Source organism: Ursus maritimus, unplaced genomic scaffold, assembly GCF_017311325.1.
Source record: "Ursus maritimus isolate PB19 unplaced genomic scaffold, ASM1731132v1 scaffold_20, whole genome shotgun sequence".
NCBI classification, from domain to species: Eukaryota; Metazoa; Chordata; class Mammalia; order Carnivora; family Ursidae; genus Ursus; species Ursus maritimus.
In genome coordinates this window covers 30,692,272-30,713,142 of record NW_024424453.1, presented here as the reverse complement: position 1 = coordinate 30,713,142, position 20,871 = coordinate 30,692,272, and the positions used below count along the sequence as shown (strand labels likewise).

The window sequence follows — 20,871 nt, the reverse complement described above, 5'->3', positions numbered from 1 at the left end:
TGGTAGATACACTAACAGCACTGGGAAATGTAAATTTGAAATGAAATTTGCTTCCTAGATGTTCTCCTTTCCTTTATTGAAACTTGGCTTTGGCTTCACTGAAACAAACACTTTTAATACTGTTACCATGCAAATACACAGCACATCCATTTCTTCTTAGTTATTAAATAGGGCAAAATTAATTTTCTAGTGGGATGACTAAGCATTATTGCTGTTTGTGAAAAGAATTTGATGCAAATCAGTAGGTATGCCCTGGGCTTTTTCATTGTGTGTTGGGTGAGGACAATCACAGAGCATAAAAACATACATGCTCTGAGGGAAGGAGCTGGATATTAACAGGGAGAGGGCACTCAAACTTGTGATTTCAAGATTTTTTCTTCTCCTTTGTGGGTGAGGATTTCTTGGGAATGTTTTCAGCTCTAAGGAGTTTAGAATTCCATAAGCACCATGGCTGAATAATTCAACAATACCTAAAGGGCTCAGTGCAGATCAAGAGGCCAAGTGGCGCTAGGATTGGGGGAGAGTCACTGTCCTTGAGGACCTGAGCTCGGTGCAGCAAGCCGATGGGCTTGGGTGGGCTGTGTGCAAAGCAAATCTAAAATTTAATTTGGGTTTGGAATGTGGGTTGGGTAAGACAACGTCACAATTGGGTGATCAAATTGAAATGTAAATGGTAACTAAGAAGTGACGCTGTTGGTTCAAAATGTTGAGAGCCATGAAGTGTTTGGAGATGTGGGTCAGGTTAAGTGCTTCAGACACTTTTGGATAGAGAGCACAGGTATGCAGCTGGGATTCCATTACCTGTTTTTAGAGGAGACATGTGACAGGAGGGTGTCTGATTGGAGGAACCACAATAAGTAGAACTAGAGAACCCTGGATAGGAAGCAAGTGCCAGAGAAAAGTTTTCCCCATATAGCAGCTGCTGTCAGTGTTCTGTCTATACCTTCTTCCATCCCTTTTTCATTTTCTTCTGCTCGCCTCTCACCTGTGTCTCTTTTGGTGGGGGGCTGTGGGAGGCTGCTCTCAGACTCCCAGAGGCTGCTTTTCTAGTACTCAAAGAGAGCCAGAGTGCCTGGGAATTTACCCTTCACTCCTGCCCCCCGCCAAGTTCTCGAAGGCAGCCTTTTAAAAGTGACTAATGTGTGCAAGAGTATAAATGTTCCAGTACCCTCCACCAATTGACCCTAGAGCTCTGTGGGATTAAACCAAGGTTACCCCTTGTGGGACTCTGCTTGATGCTGGCCCCTTGCATGGCCTCCTGCCCCTCTGTTTTACTTCCTCACCACCTACCAGTGTTTCTCAGGAGCCTTTCCTAACAACTTTGATGAAGGTCTTCATATCAGAATCTGCTTTTGGGGAATCCAACCTAAGACAACTGGTTTTTTAAGAAGTTGGAAGTAGTTCCTGGCTATTATAAGAGATCCAGTGGGGGGCACTTGGGTGGCTCAGTTGATTTACAATTTGATTCTTGATCTGGGCTCAGATCTCAATCTCACAGTTGTAAGTTCAAGCCCCGTGTTGGAGCCTATTTAAAAATAAATTTAAAAAATAAATAAAAAGAGATCTAAGGGGGGGCGCCTGGGTGGCACAGCGGTTAAGCGTCTGCCTTCGGCTCAGGGCGTGATCCCGGCGTTATGGGATCGAGCCCCACATCAGGCTCCTCTGCTATGAGCCTGCTTCTTCCTCTCCCACTCCCCCTGCTTGTGTTCCCTCTCTCGCTGGCTGTCTCTATCTCTGTCAAATAAATAAATAAATAAAATCTTTAAAAAAAGAGAGAGAGATCTAATGGAATATTTTTCATCAGTTTTTCCTGAATTAAGCTTTTTAAAAAATTTATTTTGATGGTTTTATTGGTCTGCTGTCTGTCACAGGACCGCCATTTGAATCACTACATCAGCAATTGATAAGGAAAATGATTTTAATAAGCCCCTGAGCCTTTTGTGCAGATACTTACTCTACAGTCATGGTGCAACACTGGGTACCTGCACCTTCCAGAAGGAAGACTTACACAGATCCCACTGTGCAGGGTGGACTGTTTCCCTGGTGTCATTCATGGTGGGCATCAATGTTTTGACCCAAATAGCCAGTCAGGCTCACCAGAGAGGTTTGAAAACTCCAAACAAAATGAAGATGATGGGATTTTTTTTAAATGACTGTAAGGAGAACTCTACCAGAGATCTGTAACAGTTTACCATGAATACTCAGAGACCAAGAGCTTTTCAAGGAAGATAGTAGATTCTGACAGTAGATTCTGGTTTCTATTTGCTAGGTAACTGGTCCCCTAAGTGTTGAGATGGTGCTCAATTCTGGAAGTGTCGTGGATTCTACTGTTTGGGACTTTTACAGCCTGAGTGGGAGATCTGAGTTCTCTTTGCCAGCTTCATTCATCTTCTCTGTCAGAATCCAGGTTGGGAAAAAATACTCCTGTTAGATCTTACGATGCTTAATATCATATATCTTAACTTGGCTAGGCTGTGATACACAGATGTTTGCTCCAAAACCAGTCTGGATATTGTGTGAAGGTATTTCTTAGATGTGATTAACATTTAAATCAGTAGACTTTGGGGGCGCCTGAGTGGCACAGTCGTTAAGCATCTGCCTTCAGCTCAGGGCGTGATCCCAGCTTTCTGGGATCGAGCCCCACATCAGGCTTCTCCACTAGGAGCCTGCTTCTTCCTCTCCCACTCCCCCTGCTTGTGTTCCCTCTCTCGCTGGCTGTCTCTCTCTGTCAAATAAATAAATAAAATCTTTAAAAAAAAAATCAGTAGACTTTGAGTAAAGCAGGCTACTCGTCATAATTTGGGTGGACCTCATCCAATCAGTGGAAGATCTTTGGAGAAAGAACTGAGGTCCCCCTGAGGAAGAAGGAATTCTGCCTCCAGATTGCCTTTGGACTCAAGATTGCAACATTAACTCTTGCGTAGGCCTCCAGCCTGCTGTCCTGCCCTGCAGATTTTGGACTTGCCAGCTTCCCACTATAATTGTGAGAACCAGTTACTTAAAATAATTTGTCTGTATCTCTTTTTCTCTATCATATCCTATTGATTCTGTTTCTTCAGAGAACTCTAACATAGATCCCATTAAATGCCCCCCCATCAGAGTCCCACCTTCTGGACATTTCTCTGTTTGATCAGTTCATGCTCTCCTTAATGTAGGTTATGGTGCATCTTAGTTTTGCGGTATTTTTCTCCCCATGAGTTTTGTGAATACTTAGAATTCTAGCAATATGATGTGATGCTAAAAATAATTACATACTTAGGTCCCCTAAATATGATCTTGACCATTTGGGGAACAATGAAATTTCACTAGGATCTGACTGTTCAAATCCATATCTATCCTAATTATGAACCAAATCTTGTTACATGTAAGTTTTTCTCTTTACAATCCTTTAAAGGTTGTGGTATCACCAACTTGGATATTGGGAGAGAGTTCTAGTGTAAAGTCTGTCATGATTCATTATGTAACCTCAATATACAGCCCAACTATGTATACATGATGATAAAATAAATATTTTCCTCAAAAAATGAAATAAAAGTTAAACTTCTAGGTAATTTTTTTGTGGCCATCCTCCGATATGCCCCACAATGATTCTTGCCTCTTGGTATTTATGCCCCTGCACGGTCCTCTCCCACACTGAATAGGACTGATCTGTGTAGCCAGTTGGATAGCATGGGAATTGAAAAGTGTGTCTCCCAAGGCTAAGTAACAGAAGATATTGCGGCTCTGCCTTGCTGTTTTGGATCATTCCCTCTGAGGGAAACCAGCTGCTATGTTGTGAGGGCACTCAAGCTCCCCTTTGTTCAAGGTTATGTTCAAGGCACTGAGGTGTCCTGCCAAGATCCACATGAGTGAGCTTAGAATTGGATCTTCCAGTCCCCTATCAAGCCTTCAGATGACTGTTATCCCAGATGACTTCTTGGCCAAAACCTCATGATGGGCCCTGAACCAGAACCTCCTGCCTGAGCCGCTCCTGGATTCCCAACTCACAGAAAATGTGTGAGATAATAAATGTTTATTATTGTTTTAAGCCATAGTCTGGGGGTACTTTATTATGCAGCGATAGATAACTAGTGCAGTAATTTTTGTTGAACTCCTCTTCCTAGTGACTTCCCACATAAAAAATTGCATTTTAACCTCTGGTCAGAGTTCTAGGCATCATTTGAAATTGCTCTGTGGTATTTAGTGGTGTGCATGTGGTAGAGAGAGTGGTTGAGAAGAGGAAGAGAAAGAGCAGGCATATGGATAAAGACGTAGAGGCCGCCATGAATTTAAAAAGTCACCTTTTGCCAATATTGTTGCATTTGTGAGTATGTAACCAAATTGAGTGCCTACCTTTAAAGAATAGCCGAACAGAATTACATAGTCAGCATGATTTAATACAAATGAACCCTAGATTTGGAATCAGAAGACATGGTTTGGGGTCTGCCACTTTCAAATTAACTTAAAAATGTCAAGTAGCTCCAAATTTTATGTTCCTTGTCTATAATATGGGGGAATAAGACCACCTACTCATCTCATACCACGTTGTGAGGGAAGCTTATGTGAGAAAAATATTTGAAAGCACTTTAATCGTGAAGGGTCATACAAAGGTAAATAGTCGTTATGACTTACTATTTTGAGGATATGTAAATGGAAGCTTGTCTAGACTTTTTAAACCATGAAACAGTTCCTTTTTTAAGAAAGATTTTATTTATTTGACAGAGAGAGAGAGAAAGAAAGCATAAGCCGGGGGAGCAACAGGCAGAGGGAGAAACAGGCTCTCTGCTGAGCGAGGAGCCCGATGTGGGGCTCGATCCCAGGACCCTGGGATCATGCCTGAGCCAAAGGCAGATGCTTAACTGACTGAGCCACCCAGGCACCCCAAAACAGTTCCTTTTAAACGTGGGCTTACCTTGCTCTCTAAGACTATATCTCATTCCACAGGAAGTAGCCAGGTCAAGCAAGGGCAGGTCACCCAGGAAATCCAATCGCAATAGAAACTTTTCCTGAGTTGGACCACAAAAGTGGGCCTAAACTGATGTGTGTAAGATGCACTTCCTTTAATTAAAACGTTTAAATGAATGTCATGCCCACAGTAGTGCAGTAGCGTTTCCTCATGTTTTTGTGGTCATCGACCCATCTTGCCATATTCAGTTTGCCTGTTCACACCGGTGAGCCGAGCACGGCAGCTCCCACAAGCATCTTCTGGCAGTTTCCTGACTGCCTCCAGCTGGCCAGTTAACTGTGGGGTGCTGCCAATGAGAAGCAAACATTTTCCAGGAGAATAGAGGTGGAAAAAAGAAATTATAACTTCAGGATTTCATCGGAGAGGAAATCCTATTTGGCTCAGAAGGTGTTGTTTCTGCCAACAAACAAATTGCTAAATGCATTCCATGCAACTGAGCCTCTGTTAATGAGGAAGTACAGCCAAAGAAAAATAAGAAGAAGGCAGAGGCTTCCTTTCGATGGCACTTCAAATTCTTCAACTTCATGAAAATCTTCATTGGGATCTCACGTCTTGATGAACACTTGGTGGCCAGGAGCAGAAAGCAGTGGTCGAATCTCTTGCTCCTCAGAGTGTGGTTCATGGGCCGGCAGCATCTCCGTCACCCCAAGCATGTCAGAAATGCAGACTCTCAGGCCCCAGCTCAGACCTACTAGGCAGGGTTCATATTTCGTCAGGTTCTCCAGATGATTCATATGCACGCTGATCGAGTCCGTTACTCCACGTTGTACATTTGCAAGCCTTAGAGCAGGAAAACAACCTGAAACCATCTAGCGCAGGCTCCAGCTTTTAGGGTGCTGAGTTATTACTATTCCCTGTTTACAAATGAGACACTTAAGGCCCAGGGAGCTCAAGCCAGTTGCCTAAAGTCACAGCACTCGATGTCTCCTGGCACCAAACGCTGCATCCAGCCATACAGCCCCAGCTCCTCAGGGTCTCTCCGTTCTGTCTGCCTGTATTTCCCCGTGAGAGAGTGGATTCCCCGCCCATATTTATTTCTCTTCATCTGGTGGAGAAAAGACAAACTTTACCTACTTGTTTTGACTTTTGCTTTCCAAACCAGAAAAACAAGTTCAGAGAAATGTTAAAAGTTTTGTCTAAGGGAGAATCACCTTGACTTGTAGAATAAAAGCAGACTTCAGAACTCGAAGGAGACCTATTTCCAGATGAATCATGGAACTTATTTCTGGGGTGTGTGTGTGTGTCTGTGGGGGGGGCCTTTGATGGGCTTAATCAAATAGATGTCACTCGAAGAAGAACTTACAGCAGAGCCTCCTGTCCTACATAGAAAAAAGGCACTGTACTGTACTTAATTTAGCCCTCCTTACAGAAAGGGTCATGAATATGCATTTTGGCTAAGAAAATTTTTTCACAGCCTCGTGTGTGGTGCCGCAGGGTAAGCTAATCAACGTGGCTAATTTTAGGCTTAGTTTTGAGGCTTTATTTTAGAATAGGTCACAGTACTAGTACTAACCTATAGCTTATTGTGTGAGAGAAGAAAGCATGAAAAAGATAGAAAACCAAGCAACTGCCACCCGCACCCCCCCCCACAGACTATAAACGTGTTGTTTGTAATTGAGATTTAGTTCTCCATCACAGTTGTCATATGATTAATAAAGTGGACTTGATCTCTGCTCTGCAGTGAAAGACATTGTCTACTGTGGGGATTTAAGAGGTCCATGAGCTGCCTTTCTCTGGGATGAAGGGTGGGAGATGAATATCTGTTCAAGCTCCATTTGTCACTGGGTGAGGTATGGAAGTGTCGAATCACTGTGTCCTACACCTGAAACATACTACACTGTTCACTAACTGGAATTTAAATTAAAACTTTAAAAAAACCCACCTCTACTTGTAGGCCCTGTGTAAAAGAAGGTGGAAAAGCCATCTTATAGATGAGAAGGTTTGATTTGATAGGTCCTTCGAAGTGGCTCTGGGGACATGCAGAAGACGTCCAAAGCTAGGGTGAGATCAAGTCACTGCCTCCCCTCCTAAGTCCAGGGCCGTGAGGATTGGAAAACCTTCTGGCCTGTGATTCTGCCTTCTTATTTGCAGGGATGGGGACTGGTGGTGGTGGAGGGTGTGCCAGCCAGAGGAGGAGAAGAGGGGCAGTGCGGGGAAGTGACTCACATCCCAGGGCTTCAAAGAAATCTAGCCAAATCAGAATGGGAGGGTGCAGTCAAGCAGAGCTAGACCTAGAAAGGAGGACACTCTAGAACAGCACTGTCTGGTAGGACTTTCAGCGATGATGGAAATGTTCTGTAATCATGTTGCAGATGGCTTTCAAGTGCTTGAGATGTGGCCAGTGCGGCTGAGGATCTGAATTTGTCATTTTATGTCATTGTAATTAACTTTGATTTAAATAACCACATGTGCCTGATGGCTACCATTATTGGACAAGGCAATTCTAGGAGAGCTCTTTAAAAGAATGAAGTTAGAAAACGAGAGTGAGCTCGGTAGAAAACGTAGAGTCCAGGTTACAAAAGGCAAGGTCCTGATGTAAAGGTACATATGAGAGCCATCTGGAAAGCATCAGAAAAATAAAACTACCTGGACCCAGCCCGGGGCCACCCATTCAGAATCCCTTTAGGCGCGTACCTTAACTGAGAGCTACCGGATTCATTGATGTGAGGAAGGCAGGTCTGGGAAAGAAAATTGCACCCAGGTGACTGAAGGCCTTGGCTGCCAAGCTGAAGATTTTATATTCCATTTCACTGGCAGTGGGGGAGCCACTGCTGGGGAAAAGTGCTTTAGGCAAGATTTGTGGCAGCCTGTGCAAGATTGGAGGTGATTGTAAGAGCTGAGATATCTGGAGTGTTCATTTCTGCCTTGGAGTATGAGTGTGTTCATTTCACTGAGGGCTGTCCATATTCTTCCCTGGACTGAACATTGGTTCAAAACGTTCCCTAGCAAATATGCTGCTCTAAGCCTCCAGCCCTACTAAATGTTATGGAGAATGAAAATTACACTTGCTTCCCACAGGCCCAGAAGGGGGCTCTTTGTAATGAGTTAGTGATGCAGCAGCATTTGGAATGTGGAGTAACAGCCTCTCCAGGACCTCCAACAGAGGCCCATGGTAGCCATAAAAGGGGATGAGTCACCATGGAAAATAATCATCGCTGCCCTCCAAGTGGACCCTTCCCTCTCTATGACTTCTGAGCTCCCACGAGCAATCTTAATAGCTGCTGATGGGAACTAGGACACCCTGAGAACTAGGCCCAGCTGATGACTCACTGCATAACCATGAAAAACCATTTCATGGTGCACAGTGGGGGGAGAGATGGCTTTTAAAAATTGAAAAGGAAAAATAAAATCCAGTGTATATTGAAGTTTAGAAATTGACACAATGCCTTTTCAAAACAGCAAAATTTCGGAGTCAGTCCTTTTCTTCTAACAGTGCAGGGGAAGGTATGTCCAAGGGTGACAGACTGAGTCCCTTTATTAGCTTCCGGGAGAATGGAAGCCTGGGGTCTCAGCAATGATAATTATCTACTTGGCGGAGTCCAACGCTCTGAAAGACAGGTTGCCTCTGCCTGAGGAGTTTGTTCTAGCTCTGCTCTTGGCCCTTTATGTATAAATGCTTCTTGTACAAACCATAATGATGCAACCCAGATATCGGTTTGGATGGCCTATCCCAAGATGAGGGAAGCTTGGCTCAACCAAAGCTTGTCCAGAGCTCTCGTCATAATTGCTGTGCAGGCTCCCTCCGCCTCTGTCTCAGGTACTGAGGCTGGGGGCCTCCTCTGGCACTGACTAATTCAGACAGCAAACCCTGCCTCTGTACCTACTACGCCAAGTGTCTGATGAGCGTGGCATCTCACAGAGCACGTGACTTTCCAGCAGCTTGCCGGCTCCGACCCCTCCCACTGTCCTTCCCTACCTCTTCTCTGGAGTAAGGCCAAAGCCCTCCTCTCGTCTCTGGCAGAAGGGATCATTTTTTTCTTCCCCTGCACTCTTGTCAGGTATTTTTCTAAATACTTATAATTGGGTGCTTGTTTCAACAGTCCGTTGCTAAAATTGGAATGATAGGTACTTAAGTTTGGTATGAGAAGTATGAAGAAAACTATTTTCTACATGCTAAGGGAATACTAATGGTCATTTATTAAGCACTTACTATGTTCTGGACCCTATGCTAGATAGAGCATTTTAAGAAAACTCTGAGCAGGGCAAGTAGATTAGACCTCAAGAGAGAAGAAGTTGAGCTATGTGAGATATAATTGATATGTGACAAATGACTCAGTTTAGCAGTGTCCATAGGTGTGGGCTTTATTGTTTTCTAGAAAGTCTTAAGGATTAAATGTATAATATAAAAGAATGTGACCTTGCTGGCACGTGTTTTCCTTTAAGAGATGTTCACATAATTGCATAGCATCACCTATCTTTTGTAAAATTGTATGCTATAGCCATGAGTTAACGTACTGTTCTTATAACACCCCCAAGTCTTCGGTTGGGGTCCTTAGATGCAGAGCCTGAGATGGTTATTCTGGTGCATGTGTTTTATTGTGAGAGAGCCCTTGGGTTGGGGGAGAGGGTATGTCTAGACAGGGAAACAGCGGGAGGAGCCCAATCCCACTTTGGAGCAGGAGTGATACCAGGGGGCTGGCTCCATCTTAAGTCATTCAGTCATTGGCCTGAACTGCACTCCATGGTGGAGGGGACGCATAACCTCTTTGAAAAGGAAATTCTTTGATCTGAGAGCGATTGTCTGGAGAAGGGGACATGTGTGCCCTGTTAGCCATTGTTATGGGCTCAATTGTGTTCCTCTGAAATTCGTATGTTGAACCCTAACCCCCAGTACCTCGTAATGTGACTATAGTTGGAGATAGGGCCTTTAAGGAGGTGATTAATGTAAAATGAGGCTGTTAGGATGGGCCCCAATTCTATCTGACTGGTACCTCTGTAAGAAGAGGAGATTAGGACACTGACAAACACCAGGAGCACCAGTGCTCAGAGGGTCAGCCATCCCCAAGCCGAGGAGAAACCAAACCTGCCGACGTCTTGTTCTCGGACTTCTAGCCACCAGAACTATGAGAAAATGCATATTTGTTGTTGAAGCCTCCCACTCTGTGGCCTTTTGTCGTGGCAGCCTGAGCAGACGAACACAAAGCTAATACTCACAACAGCTGGAGCACGAGTGTGCCAAAATGTGTCTGGTTAGGAGGTTTAAGTGGCACATCAGTAGTATTCACTACACCCACTTACAAATTAGAAAACTGACCAGAGAAGTGGCGGAGATTGCCCAGGGTCACACCACCCATAAGCAACAGAGGCCAGATTTGAACCTCAGTCTGACCCTACAGCTTATCTCCTTAATCTCTACTCCTTATCCCCACTCCTGGTGGGAGGCAGCCTTCCTCAGAAGCAGCAGACATCACCAGTTAACTTGGGCTTCAGTTTCTGTTTTTTATCCCAGCTTGCCCCCACCTTACCCAAGACAGGCATCTTGGGTACTCCCTGGGGAAACTGGGGCAGCTCAGCATTGACAGCGTCTGCATCTGAGTGCCTTCTCAAGACATTCTCTCACCCAGTAGTTTGGGGAATGTTGTAGCATATTAATCATAGGTTTCTTCCACGTATGAGATGATGTCTTTATTTAAAGTGTTTTCATTAAAAAATGGATTAAGGCAATCTTTTTCACACCCACAAGTGCCATTTTTAGGAAAATAAGAAATTCTGAGAACTGCCTTGTCAGTGTAATAATAACTATTGTCATTCTGAGGACCGCTGCTCCCAATTTATAATGGGAGCACATGGTCTTTAGAGGCCACATCAAGATCTAACAATAGATCATTTTGTTCTTATTATAGCTTTTGTTCAATATTTTCTGGCTCATAATAAAGCCATTGCCCACTTCAGAAAACTAGAAAAGAAAGGAAAAATAAAGAAGGGCATCTCTGGGCAGCTGCCTGCCACGAGGTCCCCTACTCAGTCCCAGCTGGCCGTGCCACAGCTGAACTAGAGAGCATCCTCTCTTTATTAGAAGATGCTTTCCCCCAGATGGTGGGCACAGTGAGAACCATTTTTAAAAGTGTCCTGTGGATATTGTTGACTTCCTAGGAGAAGGAGCAGAAAAGTGTGAGTGAATCTGTTGGATTTCCCAAATCACAAGTCACTTGGTCACCATTTGGTTCCGACACTGTTATTCGATGTGCAAAGAGAGGCTTGCAGCTGGAGCAGAGTCTGGGCACCTGGAGAAAACCACAGTCTACCAGTGACTGCCATCACACTCTGGGTACTCTGGACTCAGAGACAGCTTGAGATGTTAGTATGAAGAAGACATTTCTTACTGTTCCAAGTTATGATTCCATCTGAAATATAAGTTCAAAGTCTGTGAGAGAGAGGAGAGAAAGAGCAGTCTTAGGGAAAAAAATCTTTATATTCCCTTCCCGCCTTCTCCTGGCCTCCCCAAAATAAATATTAAGAAATTCTTTACATGAAATACTCTGTGGTAGTTTGAAAGTCCTTCTCTTTAAGACGTGTAGGCATTCACTTACTTGATAAGAGTTTTGGAGTGTCTGCTTTGAGTCATGGGTTGGAAAAACCACAGGGAACAGGATAGGCTTGGCTCCTGCCTCCTAAGACCTTATCAGTGGGGGATATCAGTAGAAGCTATTTTTATTTGAGCAGACAGTAAGTGCCAGGCATTGTGCTAGATTTGTGTTTCTTAAACTTAGGTGTGCATCAGGATTCCCCTGGAGGGCTTGCTAAAGCCCCGGTTTCTGATTCAGTAAGTCTGGGAGGCCTGAGAATTTGTTTTCTAGTAAGATCCCAGATGATGTTCTTACTGCTCTCCTGGGCCCACCCTTTGAAAACCATTGTGCTAAGCTCATGGCACACATCTGCGCACGGCATAGCGAATGGTTAGAATCATTCAGGACGGTGGCAGGTGCACAGGCTGAGGTATTCCTGTCACATAACTAAGCTCCTTTAAAGGAAACTTGGTTTCGACTTTAGGTAAAATTCTTGTTTTATTGCCTCTTTTTAAAAAAAATTCTTTAGTGCATTTTCCAGATCATTTTAGAAGTTTGAGGGGCTGGTGCAATCATAGGCAAAGTATGGGGGGAAATCTCATTAAACAGTTGCATTTGTATGTCACTTTCTCCTTGGAGATCCTAGGAGGTAGAGTAGTAGTTCTCAGAGTGAGTTGCCGGCCTGGCAGCAGCAACACGTAGACTCTCAGGCCCGTCAGCACCCCCACCCAGACCATGCATCTGAACCGCTGGGCATGGGGCCAAGAATCTGTTTGCACAGGCCTCCAGGGGATCCCGCTGTGCACTGTAGTTCAAGCACATCTGAGGTCGAAGGTGGTGACCGTTGGTCTGAGTCTAAGGGAGGGCCCCTGGTGTTCACTGCTCCCAGCTCCTTTCAGACGGTTCATTGGGATGACTAAGCTTCAGTTTTCCCACCTCAGAAGTCAAAAGTCTACCCCTTGCTGTCCAACATCTTTCAGAGTGGTGGGGGAAGACAATCATGACTTTTATCCATGACCTGGTTTTACCAGCAAAGATGAAAACCCCGAGGTAACCATGAAAGAGTGCATTCCACGGGAAAAGGGTAAGGTTCAGGTTATTTGTGTTCTAATCTCGTGTCCACCCTGCATGCAGCTATGTGACTTTCAGTTGATTATTAGCCTATCTGAACTTCAATTTCATGATCTGAAAAATGAGATAAAATCGTTGTCCTGGTCTAATTTGAATAACTGTTGCAATGATTAAATGGAATAATGGATATGAATGTGCTTTTGCAAACTATGAAGTGCTGTAACTTTGGGCCGCTCACTCATAGCTTTGTTCGTCCCCATCAGTAAAATGGGAATAGTGCCCTAAAACTTCACGAAATTGTGAGTAGTTGAGAAACTAATGGCACAACACTTTGAATTCTTTTAAAGTTAAGTCTATTTCTTCCTTTCTGGGGGGTCTGTGATATATAAGGTTGGAAGATGTAGAGATATTATACTCTTATGTATCTTATTATAGTGCTTCTGTGTAAAAATATATGACAGTACTTTTATCCTAGAGCAGTGGTTTGGAAGTTGCTGCCCCAGACCAGCAGCACCAGCATCCCCTGGCAACTTGTTGGAAATGCACATTTTCAGGCCTCACCCCAGACCTACTGAATCAGCAACTGGGCGGGGCCTAGTGATCTGTGTTATAACAATCCCCGCAGGTGGCCCTGATGCTCACTGAAGTCCTAGAGGAAGGGGTTTATTAGGGTCTTTTTTATTTTTAATAATTTTATTTATTTATCTTTATATTTATTTATTTGAGAGAGAGAGAGAGGGAGAGCACTAGCAGGGGGAGGGGCAGAGGGGGTGGGAGAGAACCTCAAGCAGACTCCATGCTGAACACGGAGCCGGACTCAGGGCTCCATCTCACGACCCTGAGATCACGACCTGAGCAGAAACCAAGAATCAGTGGCTCAGCCGACTGAGCCACCCAGGCGCCCCTATTAAGGTCTTAATTGAAGGGTCTGGCAAACAGCATCCTCTTCATGGAACAGGGTGACTGCTTCTCTTGTTCTCCATCGTGGATCTGCAGCAACTGCGCCCAAGCTCAGGCAGCCATCCTTGGACTCCTTCATAAACACGCTGTCGCTGCCCACCCAGCCTAGCAGAGATCTGGAACGCCACTCCAGCGCATCTGTTATGAGGCTGACTTCAGGGTGTGAGGAAATTAAAGCTATTTATCACAGACCATTTTCCCTCAATGACAGGAGAAATGAGCCTTAACCTAACAAGGCTTCAAATTGGGCCCACGTACGAAAAACACATAGCCTGACAAACACAGTTTGAACAGACTTACATTTCTTTTGACTTTTCCTTTTGAAAATGAACTCTTTTTTGAGCTGCACCAAGATAGTGGTGCTTGTTTAAGAAATACTGGAGGTGGATTCATCCCAGTCTGTTTCCTGACTTAGGCATAAGTGCCAGAGATGGCACTTCCCCCCAACCATTTCTTTCCTTCCTCCCCTTCCTGGGAGGGGATCCTTGCTGAGAGAGGGAATCTTTCCTCTGAGACTAAGACTGTGCACAAGGAGCCATGTTATGGGAGGTGGAGCTTGGTGTTTATCACGAGCACGGTTTGTCTGTATCATTTGGCCTCCTGCCTTAATGCCCATTTGAAATGGGCACAGTATGGATTTTGAGAAGTGATTCTGTTTTGTGTGTGCATGTGTATGTGTGTGTGTATATAAAATTAAACTTGGTATGTATCTGCGATTGTCTAATATTTATATTTCTTCCTGGTGTTGGGCATTAGTGGCAAAACGTATACAGAGTTTTATGTTACATGTTAGTAGCTGACATCTATTTGGTGCCTACCATGTACACAGTGCTTTGCAACCATTATACTATTTAATGTTCACAACAATCCACAGAGATGGTTACCATCATCTCCATTTTACAGGTGAGAAAACTGAAGTGCAGGAAGTTTAAGGAATGCCTGTTATAGAGCTGATATTAGAGCCTCGATTTAAATGCAGGTCTTTTGAGAAGTTTGGATTCCAAAGCCAGCATTTTCAACCGATGTTTTTCAAATTGTGTGTTGAGAAATCACTTTAACAAGTTGGAACTAGCATTGTAAAAAAAAAAAATTTTTGAATAGAATGTGAAAGACCAGAATGTGTCATATTTAGTATGGGTAAATCTTGATGCATGAAACTTTCATTTCAACTATAAATATATTTATATTCGTACACAAATACAAGCACATTTCTGTGTACTGGGCAACAATGTAAATGATATTTCTTATTGTGTCACAGACAAATTTGAAAGCAAATATTCTGGTTAAAGGAGGAGGAGAGAAGGAATAAAGGGAAAGAAGGAGAAAATAGTCAATAAGTAAATGAATGAATAACTGTGGAAGAGAGAGCCTCTGGGAGAGGAAGAGGAAATAGGAGGGAGTAGAAAGAGGGGGAGAGAATGGACAAGTCTGTGAAAGAGAGAGATTGAGGGGGGGCAAGAAGAGATGCAGGACGTCACGTGGTCCTGTCCACCATTCCATTCTGCAAGCAGATGCCCCTACTTGAGGACAAAACTAGAGACTTGAATATCTTCTCGGTAGATGTTAGTTTTCATATACTTCTCTTGCTGTGATCCTCGAACCATTCTGAGTGTGATTTGAATAAAGATTTTTACAAAATGTGCCCCTATATACAAATAATCTATTTCATCTGCTGCTCAACTGAAAACCAGTGATCTGAAGGGAAAATAGGCTGTGTTGGAGTTACCAAAATGCCCAATCTGCTCCTTCCTAAGGAACTGGCAAAGCCAGTTTTGAGTATATGTTATTTTTGTCTTTTGAGCTGACTGATTTTGATGCCATGGCACTGCCTCTTGTGTTTTATGGGAAACCATAGAGAGCAAAGATTTTAAAGCAGCCCACTGAGTATCTTACTTCCGGAGGATTTTGGAATCAGTTAACGAAAAGTCTGTGTTTACAGATGTGAAAATTAAGTGAACGTTTTATAAAGTTTCCCTATAGACAACACTTTCATAAGAATCCTATTACTGAATCTTCATAGCTACCCTACTAGATTACCTTATGGAAGTTTTACTGGAGAAATTGGAGCTCAGAAAGCTTGAATCCCTTGCCTCAGTTCTCATGTAAGAGGTGATAGAGCTTGTATGAAAACGTGATTCTCTGACCCCTAATTCCATATTTTCTCCCTGATAAGCACAGAGTAGCAACAGTGGGATGAAAAACAGTGCTGTTTGTTATAACTTAGAAGAATTATTTTTGTTTATAAGTCAGAGTCTGGCGCAAAACCTAAAATGCCCCTGGTTTTAATGTGGTGAGGTGTCACTCTGTAATTCACTCGTCTCCCCAATGGTATTTCCCTATTTTTCTAGGCCATCATTAGTAAATTGGGTTGATATCACTATGTTTTTTTTGTGATTCATTTCTTGGCCTTTCTTGGTTGAAAACCATTATGAGCACCAATTACATTTTTAGTTAGTAATAACATTGCATCAAATAACTTAGGTAGCCACTTCTTGGCATCAACTTAAGTGGGTGGTCTTTCCTTTTAAAAAAAGATAGGGGTGCCTGAGTGGCTCAGTCAGTTAAGCGTCTGCCTTCGGCTCAGGTCATGATCCCAGGATCCTGGGATCGAGTCCCGTATTGGGCTCCTTGCTCAGTGGGGAGCCTGCTTCACCCTCTGTCTGCTGCTTCCCCTTCTTCTACTCACTCTTCCCCCCAAATAAGTAAATGAAATCTTAAAAAAAAAAAATAAATGCCAGTATAGAGGTGAGCAAGCAGTGTCCCAAAGTGAACTCCATCTCAAAAGCTTTCATAGCCCATTGGGAAAGAACCACAATGTTTTCCTGAGCTTGCCCAAATGCCATTGCTAAATATCCTATCCATCTTGCCTGGTCTCACCACTCATATTTTCTTTAAAAAGAAACAACCTAGGAGCGTGGTGACAGAGTTCCACTCCAACTGCCTCTGCAAAAGTTTAATATGGGTGTGTAATTGGGTCCTGCAGCCAAGGCATCTCATCTGGCTTTTGCTCCTAAATCCCCTCATTTGTAATAAGGATTCAGGCCTCTGAATGTAAAGACTTTAAAGGAGATCGTTTCTTGTTGGTTCATGGTTTTATTCTTCCACCTTCAAAATATGGTTGCAAATAGAGTCATCATCCTTCCTTTCCTCTACTGGTTTAATTTTGCTGAGTATTTATTAAAGTCTGCCAGATACTTTCAGGAAACTAAGATTCAGCTCTACACTCCATGAAAGCTTTGTCAGTGCAAAACATAATATACATCTCTGGGAAAATATGGGGGATCCTAGACTCATTATAATTTAATAACTGGTAGGGCCTGATTGTTGTTTATTCTGTATTTCAGAGATCCCAGAAGACCCACTTGTGGCTGAAGAGTATTATGCTGATGCCTTTGATTCCTGTTCTGAAGACAGTGAGGAGGAGCAAGAAGAAATAGTGTTCTCAGCACCGAGGGAAGAGATCAAGAATGAGAGACCCCGGCCAGCCTCCAGAACGTTCCAACAGGTATATGCGGCTCCCCAGCTGATGTAGTAGAACTGTCTGTGGTCCTGATCAGGCTGTGCCTTCCCAAAGAGAGAGTCAAGGAAGTCCTAAAACTTCAAGTGGGGTGGGGGACTAGGGTTTGTAATAAAGGCCCCATGTGATGGGTCTTTATTTCCAAGGGCCAGGGCCAGGCAGGGCCCCCTGGAGTTCTGAGATTCTGGTGTGGACCGTGTTGATGAGGGAAGGGCTGGAGTACCCAGTACTTATTCAAGTGGGAAGATGGTACATACTACACTGAGGAGCACCCTATATACAGCTGTTAAATAAAGAATGTAAGTGTCTCTTTAGCATAGAGAAGGAGATTTTTAAAAAATATACTTTTCTGCCTGGTAATCATATTTTTGAGTAATGTGCTAGTGCACAAACTAGTTCTGGGAAAGGGGCCCAGAGATTCTGGGCTTAGGGAATGATCTTTCTGGCCACACCCAGCCTTTGTGGGCCCATCCTTACATACAGTGCTGGAGTCTCTGAATGTATGTCCTTGACATAGATCTCTTTAACAATAGCAAGATTAAGCCCTTTCTGGATCATAGGCTAAGAAACAGTCCTGGTATGTGATTTCTCTACCAGGTGTCTATAGGAGAGGAGAAAAGCAAGAGGTATATAAGGAGTAAGCAGATTACTTTGGACAACTTATGCTCATAAACTTCATTTTTGTCTTAGGACATAATGTGGTAACCTTTCCTTGTCCTAAAATTTCTTAAGGTACAAAAGCTTTGTATTAACTGGGAATCATTAAGCTAGGAAAATAGAAGTCAATCAAGGGTTACTTGTGTCAATGGAAACTTAATTCAGGAGGATTAATTGAAGTCTGTATACAATCTAGTCAATAATTTTTAATGAAGACTAAGCAATACCTCATAATAGTCAATAAATAAAACCAATAAGAAATGTTCTCAGATTCTATATAAGAAAAGGAGAAAGAGGCAAGGAGAAGGGAACTAGAAGGGTATGGATATGAGGCTAAGAAGAGAAAAGGATGAGAGAAAGAGGAGAAAGAGAGAAATTAGGAGACAAACACGTGAAGAGAGATGCAAATGAATGTTGAGAAAAATACAGTCAAGGCAGAGAGTGATTCAGCATACCAAAATAAAAATGTTTCCTTATACCACTTCCCCATTTTCCAATGGACTGTGGTGAACACCAGCACCTCCTACCACACGTTAAAAATATAATTTCCATTTTCTTCTGTGCCATGGTCCTAAACATCTGAGACAAATCTTTTTTTAAGTTTTATTTATTTAATTTCTACACCCAACATGGGGCTCGAATTAACGACTCTGAGATCAAGAGTCACACCACTCTCTTCCGACTGAGCCAGTTAGGTGCCCCATGAGACAAATATTACAATATCACAGAACCATCATTCTGTGCCTGTCGTTGCAAAGCACATCCATTTTTGCCCAAAGCATCAAGTGACAAAATTTTAGCTGCTAGTATTAATACTTTTTATTTTTAATAGATTAAAACTGATCCAGAAAACCACGTGAATAAAATATACAGCAAACACCACTCAGGTCAGGAATAGTATTTTGCTAGCCACTCCAGAAGTCCTGTCTTTGGCATACTTGTAGGAACACAGAGTTGGAAATCAAAATGCCCGTATACAAGACTGGCCTTTGTTACTAGCCAAGGTTGTGTGACCTTGTGCAAGTTACTAAATTTATTGTGCCCCAGTTTTCTAATCTGTAAAATGGGAGAATAATTGTTCCCACCTCATAGAGTTGTCTGGGGATTAAATGAACTAATCAATGTAAGGTACTTAAAATAGTGTCTAGAATTTAATAAAGTAATTAATTAATGAGATATTAGTTATGATGATGATGTTACCCAGCCATCTTGTGGGGTGTTTTTTTTTTTTTAAATATTTATTTATTTATTTTAGAGAGAACACATGCATGAGCCAGGGGAAAGGAAGAGGGAGAGGGACACTCTCAAGCCAACTCCCTGCTGAGTATGGAGCCCAGCTAAGGGCTTGATCCCATGACCCTGAGATCATGACCTGAGCCAAAACCTAGAGCACCCCATCTTGTGGATTTTTTATGGTACTTCCCAAACTCTTTAATGTTAGTGTGAGATTTCACAACTGTAGTATTAAAAAGAAATCTCTCCTTTTTGTTTCTTAGGGCCAATGATAAATATAGGACAGCAGTTTTGCTCTCTGGGCCATGCATCTGTCACATATGATAGGATAGCTGAAATTTTCTCTGCGCAGCGAAGCGTTGGGAAAAGCAGAGTGATCTTTTTGGAATGGTGCCACAGGGACAGAGAAATGGATACAAGCTAGGATTTATGAGTTGATCTTAAATCTGTTGGGACAAGATGCTGAGGCCTCTCACACCCATGTGGGTATTTTGTCTCACAAAACCCTATTGGGTAGTTTTTCTTATTTCTGTTTTCCAGATGAGGAAACCGAGTTGCCTGGCCACACAGCTAGGGAAGGCTCAGAACTGTGCACAGGCCCAGGTCCATCATGCTCAGCAGCCAGTGTTCTTTCTGGTACAAAAGGTGTATCAAGGTAGAGTGGACTTGGTATAATAGAAAGAGGAGTGGAAATCTCAAATGAGTAATCTGTAGAGAGATAGATAACTACAATCCCATTTGTTTTTCCTAGTAATTTGATATCATTTTCCCCTCCCCAAAGGTGGTGAGTGTGCGCTTCTGATGGGTGTCTGCTCTTCCCTTTCTAGGTTATTTTATTAGTGACACTCAAATTGTAGTTATAGAACTCCATGCCAAGACCCAGTCTCTGTTGGCTTTGTGAACCCTGCAATCATCTCTGGGATTTCCTCTTCCCTCTCCCCAGTCTTGGCCTTGACCCAAGTGTGTCCAGGGTCTACTTCAGTGATCACTGTACCCATGGCTTTTATGTGAGTAATCAGATCAAAGTTGATTCTCCTTACTTCAGATGCAGCAAAAGTCACATAGTTTGTTTTTGATGAAAGAAGTGCTTTCAAAAAGAAAAACAGCCATGGGCTTCATTGGGATTGATTGCTAAGTCCCTTGTACTACCCGTGACGATCTTTTCAGCAGCAGGTCGTCAAAGTGGTTTTATTAAGCACCTAATTGCTGTTGATAGTTGGTTGCTTCTCTGCGGCATTAAGCAGAACATCAACAGCACCTTTATCACAAGCCATTATCATACTGTTGATAGCTACTCTGTGAAGGCTGTGGTCACTGAATTGGAACCAGCCTCTTAGGTCACCCAAGAACGGAGTTTATAGCTGTCATCATAAGAGGGTTTTCAACAGTATTTGTGGGACCTGTCACTGAAAAGTGTTTTTGCTCTAATGGACGTGCTTCAGGGCTACAGATTGATGGGCGTGTTCAGAGACCGTTATGTTTTCCCTCACTGCCTTGACCATCATTTCCCTCTGCAAGACCAATCAATGTCCCATGTGCACCAGGAATACACACACTAGATAGACCATAATGACTTCACACAGAACTCCCTCGGGAAAGGCCCTGTTGTTTAAGGAATGTGGCTTTCATCAATACTTGTTTTAAGAAGGCTCTTAGGACCATGGTGTTTGTTCTTGCCAAGACAAAGGGCTGTGGAGGCCCATTTTTCCAGCTAATTCTGAAGCTTTCACCAAATCCTCTAGTGGGTTTTGAAATTCCCTCTGCACAGCGAAGCGTTAGGAAAAGCAGAATGATCTTAGAATGGTGCCACTGGGGGCAGAGAAATGGATACAGGCTAGGCGAGGCCTAAGGGTCTACTGAGGACTCTCGGATCAGGTCATGATGACAATGTATGCCTCTCTGAGTGTCTTCTGTTAGCGGAGTCGTTAGTGTAATCAAATCCTAATTGTTATGACAGTAATGCCTAACATCTCCTGAACCTT

The 20,871-nt window shown here is 43.1% G+C and overlaps 1 protein-coding gene across 4 annotated transcripts in view; it reads left to right on the top strand.

Moving 5' to 3' along the window:
• NEK11 (NIMA related kinase 11) overlaps positions 1-20,871 on the top strand; it is a 245,475-nt gene that overhangs the window by 141,458 nt on the left and 83,146 nt on the right. For all 4 annotated transcript variants that reach the window (XM_040636821.1, XM_040636818.1, XM_040636820.1 and 1 more), the window contains one exon: positions 16,827-16,987. In XM_040636821.1, the coding sequence (XP_040492755.1) occupies positions 16,827-16,987 (161 nt within the window). The remainder of the gene's footprint in view (positions 1-16,826; positions 16,988-20,871) is intronic.